Source organism: Oncorhynchus clarkii, unplaced genomic scaffold (genome assembly GCF_045791955.1).
Source record: "Oncorhynchus clarkii lewisi isolate Uvic-CL-2024 unplaced genomic scaffold, UVic_Ocla_1.0 unplaced_contig_391_pilon_pilon, whole genome shotgun sequence".
Lineage (NCBI taxonomy): Eukaryota > Metazoa > Chordata > Actinopteri > Salmoniformes > Salmonidae > Oncorhynchus > Oncorhynchus clarkii.
Window position 1 is genome coordinate 175,854 of NW_027258018.1, and position 13,148 is coordinate 189,001.

Below are 13,148 nucleotides of genomic sequence, written 5' to 3' on the forward strand. Positions count from 1 at the left end.
CTGCCACAAGAGGATCTTGGACAGGTGGGGGATTGCACCAAACTATACCGGTACAAGATGGCACGTACCGGCAAGCACTTATGGAGGCCCAACCAATTCAGGTCCTTGAGCCTGTTGTCCAGGCCCCGCGCCTGCACTCCCTCCCAGACCACTGATGAGATGCCCGCTACAGGCGCAGGACTCCCTGCCTGCCTGACCTCCTCGTACAGGTGCCTGTGGTCTAAACCTACTCGGGCAACTTCAACCTCGGGGTGCGCACGCAGCCACTTGGCCGCATGGCCAAAATGCCACGGCAGCTGTTCCGCCCGAGGACCCGCGTTAGACCACACCATTACGCTTCTCGCCTTATACGAGAAGAACACCCGCAGGAGGTAACCGGACGGGTGTATAACCGGACGAGCAAGCTCCGTCAACAAGAAAGAAACAAAAATGGCGTCCAGCTTGAGGGGGAAATGTGGTACCCCGGCGACCCACTCGCACCTGCCACTCCACATAAACTGAAACACAAGCCTCACTAGAGGCCTCCTCAGACAAGCCGGCAATGGATAGATGTATGCCACATACAAAAGAGACGGCAACACATCCACCTTAAGGACCAGGACTTTGCCCATAAAAGACAAATACCTAGCCTTCCACATTGCTAGCTTCCTCTGTACCACTGCGATACGCATGTTCCAGTTTAGCGTCGCTGAGCCGGAGGTCTCAAAATGAACCCCGAGAATCCCCAGGGCCCCTTCACAGAGAGATAACCCCCCAGGCACATCCGTTCTACCGCGCCATCTTCCGAAAAACTTGACGGAAGACTTTGCATGGTTCAGAACTGCTCCCGACGCTCGGGTGAAATCCCCAAAGATGGCAAGGGACCTTGTCAGGCACGAGTCCTTTCACAACAGCAAGGAAGTGTCGTCGGCGTACTGCGTCATCTTAACACGCAGCCCACCGCTTCCAGGGATCAACAAGCCTTCCACCCCTGTGTCTGCCCTAATGGCAGCCCCCAGAGGCTCCATGTACAGAATGAAGAGGAGAGCCGAGAGTGGGCATCCCTGCCTGACCCCAGACGAGAGGTCAAAAACGTCACCTAAGTGACTATTTACACTAACTCGACACCCCGCTCCGACATATAAAGTACGGATCCATCCTATAAACTTCTCCCCAAATCCTAATCTACCTAACACCCTGAATAGAAAAGATCTATTCACGCGATCAAAAGCTTTCGCCTGATCTAGCGCTGCTACCATTAAAGGCAGCCCTCTATCTTCAACCCAAGCGATGGAATCCCTGATCAACTGTAGGTTCCATCTTATAGAGCAGCCCTCTACCCCGCACGTCTGATCCTCGTGGACGACGTAGGGAAGGGCTGTGCGCAACCGGTCTGCTAAAACCTTTGCAAGAATCTTGTAATCTACGCACAGCATGGTCAATGGCCGCCAGTTGCCAAGGTCAGTTGCTTCCCCCTTCTTATAAAGAAGTGACAGCACACCAACAGCCATTTATCCCCCCGGGACCCCCGTCTCAAGGATGGCCTTCAAGACTTCGAGAACCACTGGTCCAAGTATACCCCAAAACTTGAGGTAAAACTCAGCCGGCAGCCCATCCATCCCAGGCACCTTCCCTTTTCCCATCCTCCTAAGAGCGCTCTCAACCTCTTCTAGTGAGATCTGGGCCTCCATCACATCTCTAATGTCCTCTGGCAACCGCCGGGACAAGTGTTCTAAAAACACGTTTCCCTGCTCTACATCTATTTCCCTTTCCTTAAATAAACCTTGGAAATGATCAGTTGTCACTCTGACCATTTCCTCTGGTTTACTTACTATACTACCATTTTCTTCCCTAACTCCCTTCATTACCTTCCTACTCTGTCTGGCCCTAACCGACTTAAAGAACATAGCGGAACAAGTCTCATTATGTTCTAGAAAGCCACTATGCGCACGCTCCAGGAAAGCTCGAGCCTTCTGCTCCTGCAGCTCCCTGAGCTGCGCCTTTAGGGCTGCGAATCTCTCCCAGTCAATCGACCCGCCGAGGTTGCCTGCCTCGTACTCGAGTTCAATTAACCTTTGGATACGATCCACCTCCCTCCTTTCCTCCCTTTTTTTCCTTCTACAATATCCTATTATAAAAGCCCTTATCCTCCCCTTGACTAAATCCCACCACTCTAACACCCCCTCGCACATGGACCGGAGGCCGTCAAGCCTCCGAAAGAAACAAAAAAATGCATCAACGAAAGCCTGCTCCTCCAGTATATCCCGATCTAACTTCCAGTACCCCCTACCGAAGAGGCAGACTGGCGACCCCACCTGCAGGAACACCCCGTCGTGATCCGTGAAGAAAACAGGCAACAGCCGCCCAGACAACTGACCCAAAGACCTGGATACAAAAATGTAGTCGAGCCTCCGCGCAACCCCCCTGGAGTTGCGCCATGTAGGACCGACCATTGCCGGAGTAGTGTGCAGGCCACCATCAACCAGACCATGGCAAGCCATTAGCCCAGAGATGGCACCTGCACTGCTATCACCGCCTAACCCTAAATCTATATTAAAGTCTCCTCCTATCACCAAGTGCCTGTTTGTAACACACAGGGGCGCCAGACAGTCCACCATCTCCCTCCTGTCTGCCGCCACCTGTGGCCCATACACCCCAATTAACCTATATCTAGCTTCTCTAAACTTAACATCTATCCCCAAAACTCTACCCTGCATTATTACAAAAGTGTTCTCTATTTTAACCTCTCTATGCCCACACAAAATCCCTACTCCTGTTGAGTGCACCCCTCCTATGCCCCAAAAAGATTCCCCCTTATCCCACTCCCTCTTAAATCTACACACATCCCCACCATCCCTCAGGTGAGCCTCCTGTAAAAAACAGAAATCAAACCCCACACCCTCTAAATAACAAAAAACCGCCCTCCTTTTAACATTATCCCTTAACCCCCTAACATTTAGACTAAAAAAAGAAACAGAACTATTCATTTAATTATTTACAACAAATAAAAACCCCAAAACCCAAAGAAAAACCAGGAGACTCACCCGATGCTCCCCTGGTCCATCTCCACCGGCGGGGACGTCCTCTCCTCTCCTGACGCCCCCCTGTCCTCAATCCCAACCCATGATCCAGGCAGTGTGTTGGGTCCTCCCTCCCCACCCACCATCGACCCCTCCCTGTTTGCCTCGGGGCTGCATATAGGGGACCCCATCTCCCCAAACAGGAGTTGGGATCCCTCTAGCAAACAACCCACCGACCCCTCACTGGAGTCATCCACTAAAATGCAAGGGGCTGAGGCAAACCGGGAGGACAAAATACCCCCCCCCCCGCCACTCTCTTAACCCCCCCTCCCCCTCCACACCCCCCTCCCTCTCACTTCCTGCCAAGCTCCCCCTCTTTATCCCTTTCTTCTTTGGTGAAGGAGGTAGCGGGGAGACACAACGTCCCATCCCCACTAACCCCTCCACCAAATCCCTCATTTCGACCTCGAGGAAGCCTGGCAGGCTGTCCCCCCACTCCTTCCCCCCATCCCCCCCCCCTCCCCTCCTAACTCCACTCCTCCCTCTTTCTCCGTCACTGTCCCCGTTCCCTCTTCCACTCCTTCTCGTACCACTGTCCCCTTCTCCCTGTTCTCAGCTCCTCCACCTTCTTCCGTCCCCTTTTTCTTCTCTCCTTCTGTTCCATTCTTTTCTTCTCCTCGCCTCTTTCTTCCCACCTCATCCTTCTTCCTGCGCCGTCTTTTCCCCTGTGCCATCCATGCAATCCGCACACGTCCTTTCTTTCCTCCCCCCATCCCCCGCTCCCCCCCCAGCTGCAGACGCGTATGACCTGTGACGAGCCGGGCAATCACGCCACAGGTGTGCTCTTGAGCCACACCCGTGGCAAGCCTTGGGCTCGTCACACTCCTTGGCCTCGTGCTCTTCCGACCCACAAAAACGAAATTTCTTGGCGCTGCACGAGGCCAGGATATGGCCGTAGGCCATACAACGCCTGCAGAACGGGGGCTGACGTGCATAGTAGAGTGTTCCCCTGTCAGCCCCCAGGGAGAACATCGCCGGAGGATGGAGGTTTCCATCCACACTCTTCGGGGACTCCCTGAGTAACGCCTGGAACCCTCTCCTCCCGTTCCAGAAACCCAGGGAGTCCCTGAGGTACCTCGCTGAGAAGACATTGTCCATGTATCTCCCCAGAAAGGCCCTCACATCTTCATCCTTCACGTGCGGATTGTTTACGGTGACCACCCTGAAGTTGTTCTTTGCCAGGCTGGTCACCGCATAATGGCACAGGGGTCCTTTTCTTTCCGCTTCCTTTGCCATCTTCAATACATCATCATGTTTCTCTTGCTTGTGAAACGTCACATCAAAACCCTTTTCATTTGGGTTGCCTTGAAGGCAGAGTACTTCCTTCACCTCTATCCTGAGGCATCCCATCAATATGGTCCTTCCAAAAGTTTCCCTGCCCCAAGGTTCCATCTCCTTTTCAGTCCATGAAAATCTTACGGTATTTGCTATACCAATCCCCGGAACCGACCAGGTTTGCTTGTTTGTATTCATTATTTTTTGAAGAAGAAGAAGAAGAAAAAAAGCTCTCTTCAGAAAGAAGCTACAACCTGAAGTGAAAACATCTTTAAACCAAAAAGGTGGAGCAACTAAAGGTGTTGACTCTCCACATCTATCAAGACAACTGGAGCACTGGGCCAGACACTCTTAAATAGAACCTGGACCAGCTCAGGTGAAACACCTTCCCAATTACGAGATGGACAAGCCAGCACAGGTGTAACACATACTGACTAACGAGGTGACACCAATCAGTGCGTCATGCTACATGCTAACGAGATAGGACCAGGCCTCAGGACAACCTGGCATGATGACTCCTTGGGGACACCCAGTCCACCTGGCCGTGCTGCTGCTCCAGTTTCAACTGTTCTCCCTGCGGCTATGGAACCCTGACCCGTTCACCGGATGTGCTACCTATCCCAAACCTGCTGTTTTCAACTCTCTAGAGACAACAGGAACAGAAGAGATACTCTTAATGATCGGCTATGAAAAGCCAACTGACATTTACTCCTGAGGTGTTGATCTGTTGCACCCTCGACAACTACTGTGATTATTATTATTTGACCATGCTGGTCATTTATGAACATTTGAACATCTTGGCCATGTTCTGTTATAATCTCCACCCGGCACAGCCAGAAGAGGGCTGGCCACCCCTCATAGCCTGGTTCCTCTCTAGGGTTTTTCCTAGATTTTGGCCTTCCACCGTGATTCTACACCTGCATTGCTTGCTGTTTGGGGTTTTAGGCTGGGTTTCTGTACAGCACTTTGAGATATCTGCTGATATAAGAAGGGCTTTATAAATAAATTTGATTTGATCCAAGTGGGCACACGTTTAGGCTTCTACATTGTGAAATCATTACAATACGCCTACTACAATGTTAAAAAATTCTACATTGTGACATTAATTCATTGAAATCATGAAACAACTACTTCATGTATGTATTTTCTAATATTTGATCAGAGATCATTTATCAGATTATCTCTGGTCACAGCTATGAGATTTCAATCCTGTGTGTTCTCTGGTGTTGAGCCAGAGAGCCAGATTGACTAAAACCTTTTCCACATTGACCACAGCTATAAGGTTTATCTCCTGTGTGTGTTCTCTTGTGCACTGTCAGATCTCCAGATCGACAAAAACTCCTCCCACATTGACCACAGCTATAAGGTTTCTCTCCTGTGTGTGTTCTCTGGTGTAGAGCCAGAGAGCCAGATGAAGCAAATCTCTTCCCACATTGACCACAGCTATAAGGTTTCTCTCCTGTGTGTGTTCTCTGGTGTAGAGTCAGAGAGCCAGATGAAGCAAATCTCTTCCCACATTGACCACAGCTATAAGGTTTCTCTCCTGTGTGTGTTCTCTTGTGCGATGTCAGATCTCCAGATCGACTAAATCTCCTCCCACATTTACCACAGATATAAGGTTTCTCTCCTGTGTGTGTTCTCTGGTGTCGAGTCAGGTTGCCAGATGTAGCAAATCTCCTCACACATTGACCACAGCTATAAGGTTTCTCTCCTGTGTGTGTTCTCTGGTGTCGAGTCAGGTTGCCAGATGTAGCAAATCTCCTCCCACACTGATCACAGCTATAATGTTTCTCTCCTGTGTGTTTTCTCTGGTGTTGAGTCAGGTTGCCGGATGTAGCAAATCTCTTCCCACATTGATCACAGCTATAAGGTTTCTCTCCTGTGTGTGTTCTCTGGTGTTTAGTCAGGTGGCCAGTTGTAGAAAATCTCTTCCCACATTGATCACAGCTATAAGGTTTCTCTCCTGTGTGTGTTCTCTGGTGTTGAGTCAGGTTGCCAGATGTAGTAAATCTCTTCCCACATTGACCACAGCTATAAGAATTCTCTCCTGTGTGTGTTCTCTGATGAATTTTAATGCCTGATGATGTGAATCTCTTCCCACAGTCAGAGCAGCAGTGAGTTCTCTTCCCTGTGGGTCTCTGCGGGTGTTTATTGAGGTGTTCTGATCTGGAGAGACTCTTCTCTGTCTCCTCAGCATCATGAGGTTGTTGAGGCTCCCCAGAGGATCCACGATAGTCACGTCTCTCTCCTGTGTGAACAACAAAGTCAGACAGATGATTAAAGGCCCACAACAGTGGTAATCCAGTGTAAAAGTTGATGCCAACAGCATAGCCATGATGTTGTACAACAATTGACGTCTGTAATGAATGTTAAAATTTTTGTCTTAAAATGAGCAAGAAGTCATATTTTGTCTTGTTTTCACATTAGTAGTGACATCTAAGATTGTAGACTAGAAATAAGTTATTCATGTTGTTGAAACTCTAAGCAGTGTGGTAGAAGACTTTTGGTCTACAATACAGGCCCCTTTGTGTTTTCTAAAATTGCGGCACGAGGGCAATTTGATTGCATAAACTCCTCCATGCTAATGAGGAAACCACTAGTTATGGATGTCGTGTATCTGGTGTGACAAGAGATGAAAAGAATCTGCCCACTCCATCAAGCAATGGGTACAGCAACACAAGGCATTCACGGGACCTCATGGACCACACCTGCAGAAACTGGACAACAGGGGGAAGCAGAGGAGATACCTATCATAGACTTCTCCCAGCTGAAGCTTGACATGCCACCTACGCCGCCTCAAGTGGTAGAAACAACCAGCTGGTATCATTAAGTAGAATCAGCCAACAGTAACACGGAAGCAGCAGAATGGGAGTTAGTAGTGCATGACCTAGATTTAGAATAAGAAGCTTCCATTTAGACACAGGTCTAAGATGACGTAAGAAGCAATCTACCGTCCCAGTGTAAGCACTCAGTGTAAGCAATCTACAGTCCCCGAGTAAGCACTCAGTGTAAGCAATCTACAGTCCCCGAGTAAGCACTCAGTGTAAGCAATCTACAGTCCCCGAGTAAGCGGCCGGTGCAAGCAGCAGGGCAGTGTCAGTGTGAAAGTGTGGTTTAGCCACAGCTCCAGAAACTTGCGAACTTCCCCTGTAAAAAGGTATATAAAGAGAACAGAGATCATAAGAGAGGCATGATCCTCACTGACATATGAGACAGACTTCATATGGAGAATCCTCATAGGTAAATTTACTATTGCACTATACGCTTTTTGTTAGACGAGAACCATATTTGAAACACAGGGGTCTTGACACCTCTTGATCACAGACAAAGCGGCAGTAAAACAGTGAGACATCAAGTACAGATGTGATTAGCAATACAAGGAAACAGCCAAGTACCCGTTACAATATATTGAGTCCATACACAGAGTTGGAAGTGTATTAGGATATTGGAATTTGGAATCTAGCGTTAGTGCTGTGAGAATACCAATTAAAGAATATTTGGGGCAGCAGGGTAGCCGAGTGGTTAGAGCGTTGGACTAATAACCGAAAGGTTGCAAGTTCGAATCCCCGAGCTGACACGGTACAAATCTGTCGTTCTGCCCCTGAACACTGTTCCTAGGCCGTCATTGAAAATAAGAATTTGTTCTTAACTGACTTGCCTAGTAAAATAAAGGTAAAATAAAAAAACTGTCATTGTGTGTCAAAATATATACCAATACTAGTTTCCAAGTGACTACTAGCTGACGAGCATAATAACCAATAGAAGAAGTTATTAGGTATTGATATATACAGAGGTAAAAGAAACTTGAAGGTAAGGAATTATAGGAAGAATCCATAACACTCTGAATATTTAAATGGGAGTATATCTATCCAAGGCCTCATACTAGACCGGAAAATAAGGGAGTGACAACGTGAACGAAGGAACAAACCCAACTCACGCGAAGGGCCATTACGAAGAAATAGAAGGGTTGGTAGGGCCGCACGGCTAGGCCCTTGTTACACCGCAGTAACTAAAATCCTAAAGTCCTCTGCCCAGCCAGAAGACGGGGTAGAGGCATTTGCTGCAGGTATAAGGCAAAAGTCAGCAACTATCATTATGACATCATGGATTAATTCTAGAATATACTATATAGCCTAGAAAACTGGTTAAATTATCATTATGACATCATGGATGGCCAGTCCTTGTATTCATAGTGTATTGAATTCAGGGGGAGGGACTGAGCTGAACTCAAACCTGGGTCCAGCGACTGTCAAGTCAACACCTTATAACTGTTACGCCAAGATGTCTGAACTTCTTGACGAGGTCGCTCGGTGTTGGGTTATGGTTTCTACAATATCGTTCTCTATGAATTTGAGAGTGGTTAGCAATGGGTCTCCTTCCCCCATCCCTCAGCTGTTTACCAAGTCTCTAGGCAGCCATTTTGTTGTGGTTTTAAAAAAAAAACACAATCCAGCAATCTGTAGTTCAAACAATAACAAATCTGTCATTTCACCACTGTTTTGGTAATAAAATTATTATGGGTTTGGATAAATGTAACTACAGACAGACCTATGGATGCAAGGACTGACCATCCATGATATCAACATTATAGTTTTAACCATGTTGAGGCAGCAGGGTAGCCTAGTGGTTAGAGCGTTGGACTAGTAACCGGTTGCAAGTTCATATCCCCGAGCTGACATTTTGAGGCGATACAGTGTTATTTACATTGTTTCTAAACATTAAAGTAAAAAAAGCTTATTCTGGGTTCTGATGGGGTTCAACAGTTGAACTAAGCTCATGAAGCATGTGTTATATTCTTCAAGAATCAATGGCTATAAATCAATTATTTAAAAGTCATAACATGAATGTAGCAATTGCAGATTTCTGCTTTAACACCAAACATCAGTTCAACAACTGCAGAGTTTGTGCCTCTGTTTTTAAGACAGTACTTACTAGTGTTAGTCAGGTTACGGTTTCTCAAAATCACATTTTGGCTAAATTCAGCATTAGAACCATTGGATGCCTTAAGATGCATTCGGAAAACCGGGCCCAGATATCCAGGTTCCTCTTCTTCCTCCTTTTTCGATGTAACAGTCATCTCTCTCTCCTCCTCTTTCACTCTATAAACTGCATCCTCCTCTCGTTTTACTGTAACATCCTCCTCCTTTTTCACTCTGAACGCGTCTTCCTCTTCTTTCACAGTAACGGCCTCTACTTCTTGTTTTACTGTGATATCCACCTCTTCTTTAGCAGAAGGAGAGTAGCTTAGTGACCGCATGGTCGCGGATGTTAGCTATGCTAATGCTAACTTAACCAGACTGCTAGCTGACTAATAACAACAACGCCGTAAATATTAAATTAAATCGGATAACTAACTAGACAAAAGAAGTGTGTTTAAAATACAGTGGCTAATAAACACGAAAGCGTCTAAAGAGCTTTACTGGTTCAGCTTTTTTGTCTAGCAAGCTACCGAGGTGGATAACTTACTGTTGCTGTTGAAAGAAGCGTTCCGTCCACTAGATTATACGTCACACCAACAGCATAAAGTCTCAGACCGCCATCTGCTGACTGGAGTGGGTAACGCAGTTGAGTAAAAATGTATATTTTATTATCAGACAAAAAGTTAAAGGGTAGGAATCAGGGACATCGCTAGAACTAAAATATATATTAGCCCCCACTAAATAAATCAATATCAGTCCATATATTTTTTCTGTGATTTCTTTTTTTCGTCAACCGTTCCATCGCATTTTAAAAGTCCTACCGGTTCGGCACTAGGACCGGGGGAGGCTGCTGCTACACTAGTGACTGTTAGACTTTCTTCAGCAAAGATGGCAGACAGAAATACTAGGAGAGAGGGGTACCCCTACACAGACAAGAAATGGATCAAAGATGGCCAGCACACCAGGCTGTCATTTTGTAAAACAGTGGATGTATAGAATCTAGCTAGCTGAAAAATGTACTGCAAATTGAATGTGCAATTTTGTAAGCTTAACTTGCTGATATTTGCCATGCAGATAGATGAAATCGCGTAGATTGCTATGTTCTTGTTATTCTTGTTCTTGCTTATTATGCAGTGGATGATTAAAATCCCTGAATGCCCATGGATGTGTAGCTAGCTATCTAGCCGATCTGTGTATGGACCCAAATGTTTGGTATACATATTAGTTCAGAACCTAGCTATGAACCTCAGCTATCATAGCTAGTTGTATCAACTTCAAAACAGCCTGAATGACATTAATGAAGCCTATGGATTGAGAAGAATATATGATCATGTTGTACCAAGGATGCAAGTCGTATATACATGTAGTTATTACTATGCATGAGATCCCCACATTGTAGCCTGTACATTTAATATATTCACTGATCATGTACTCTACCTTGGCAAATTAATGTGCAGTTTAGGTATGAATGTCTTTGAGGTGATCAAATTCCTGTCTTTGAGTGAGTTTTAGGATTCTATTGAAAGAAAAATGATATTTTTTTAATAATACGATTGTATATTATTATTTAGAAATATGTGTTTTTTCTTGTTTTTAATTGTTGACAGCCAGTAGACACCATGTTTATATTGTAGAAGCATTGTAGTTGATTATGTGAAATGGACGTTTTCTGTTTGGGGTGAGCAACCATGTCCAACAAAAATATAGGATATATTTGTTGTCTAAAGGGGGAAGGTGTTACAGGCTTTGGTCTTTCCATTTATGTTTTGAGGTTGGACTTTAGCACGTATAGCTCGTTAGCACGGAGGGTGCACTGATTGGTACCACCTCATTAGTCAGTATGTGTTTCACCTGAGCTGGTCCAGGTTCTATTTAAGAGTGTCTGGCCCAGTGCTCCAGTTGTCTTGATAGATGTGGAGAGTCAACACCTTTAGTTGCTCCACCTTTTTGGTTAAAGATGTTTTCATTTCAGGTTGAAGCTTCTTTCTGAAGAGAGCTTTTTTTTGAAGAAGAAAAATGAATACAAACAAGCAAACCTGGTCGGTTCCGGGGATTGGTATAGCAAATACCGTAAGATTTTCATGGACTGAAAAGGAGATGGAACCTTGGGGCAGGGAAACTTTTGGAAGGACCATATTGATGGGATGCCTCAGGATAGAGGTGAAGGAAGTACTCTGCCTTCAAGGCAACCCAAATGAAAAGGGTTTTGATGTGACGTTTCACAAGCAAGAGAAACATGATGATGTATTGAAGATGGCAAAGGAAGCGGAAAGAAAAGGACCCCTGTGCCATTATGCGGTGACCAGCCTGGCAAAGAACAACTTCAGGGTGGTCAACGTAAACATGTACAATCCGCACGTGAAGGATGAAGATGTGAGGGCCTTTCTGGGGAGATACATGGACAATGTCTTCTCAGCGAGGTACCTCAGGGACTCCCTGGGTTTCTGGAACGGGAGGAGAGGGTTCCAGGCGTTACTCAGGGAGTCCCCGAAGAGTGTGGATGGAAACCTCCATCCTCCGGCGATGTTCTCCCTGGGGGCTGACAGGGGAACACTCTACTATGCACGTCAGCCCCCGTTCTGCAGGCGTTGTATGGCCTACGGCCATATCCTGGCCTCGTGCAGCGCCAAGAAATTTCGTTTTTGTGGGTCGGAAGAGCACGAGGCCAAGGAGTGTGACGAGCCCAAGGCTTGCCACGGGTGTGGCTCAAGAGCACACCTGTGGCGTGATTGCCCGGCTCGTCACAGGTCATACGCGTCTGCAGCTGGGGGGGGAGCGGGGGATGGGGGGAGGAAAGAAAGGACGTGTGCGGATTGCATGGATGGCACAGGGGAAAAGACGGCGCAGGAAGAAGGATGAGGTGGGAAGAAAGAGGCGAGGAGAAGAAAAGAATGGAACAGAAGGAGAGAAGAAAAAGGGGACGGAAGAAGGTGGAGGAGCTGAGAACAGGGAGAAGGGGACAGTGGTACGAGAAGGAGTGGAAGAGGGAACGGGGACAGTGACGGAGAAAGAGGGAGGAGTGGAGTTAGGAGGGGGGGGGGGGTGGGGGGAAGGAGTGGGGGGACAGCCTGCCAGGCTTCCTCGAGGTCGAAATGAGGGATTTGGTGGAGGGGTTAGCGGGGATGGGACGTTGTGTCTCCCCGCTACCTCCTTCACCAAAGAAGAAAGGGATAAAGAGGGGGAGCTTGGCAGGAAGTGAGAGGGAGGGGGGTTTGGAGGGGGAGGGGGGGGTTAAGAGAGTGGCGGGGGGGGAGGGGAGGGTAATTTGTCCTCCCGGTTTGCCTCAGCCCCTTGCATTTTAGTGGATGACTCCAGTGAGGGGTCGGTGGGTTGTTTGCTAGAGGGATCCCAACTCCTGTTTGGGGAGATGGGGTCCCCTACATGCAGCCCCGAGGCAAACGGGGAGGGGGGGGTGGTGGGTGGGGAGGGAGGACCCAACACACTGCCTGGATCATGGGTTGGGATGGAGGACGGGGGGGGCGTCAGGAGAGGAGAGGACGTCCCCGCCGGTGGAGATGGACCAGGGGAGCATCGGGTGAGTCTCCTGGTTTTTCTTTGGGTTTTGGGGTTTTTATTTGTTGTAAATAATTAAATGAATAGTTCTGTTTCTTTTTTTAGTCTAAATGTTAGGGGGTTAAGGGATAATGTTAAAAGGAGGGCGGTTTTTTGTTATTTAGAGGGTGTGGGGTTTGATTTCTGTTTTTTACAGGAGGCTCACCTGAGGGATGGTGGGGATGTGTGTAGATTTAAGAGGGAGTGGGATAAGGGGGAATCGTTTTGGGGCATAGGAGGGGTGCACTCAACAGGAGTAGGGATTTTGTGTGGGCATAGAGAGGTTAAAATAGAGAACACTTTGGTAATAATGCAGGGTAGAGTTTTGGGGATAGATGTTAAG

The 13,148-nt window shown here is 47.3% G+C and overlaps 1 protein-coding gene across 1 annotated transcript; it reads right to left on the bottom strand.

Moving 5' to 3' along the window:
• Positions 1–5,611: 5,611 nt before the first annotated feature.
• On the bottom strand, positions 5,612–9,642 carry LOC139394534 (zinc finger protein 180-like; the record flags this gene model as incomplete). Its single annotated transcript, XM_071142624.1, has 3 exons — positions 9,267–9,642; positions 6,168–6,582; positions 5,612–6,083 (listed from the first exon to the last, which is right to left on the bottom strand). Coding segments are annotated over exons 1-3 (1,212 nt in total), but the record flags the coding sequence as incomplete, so codon positions are not given.
• Positions 9,643–13,148: the final 3,506 nt, after the last annotated feature.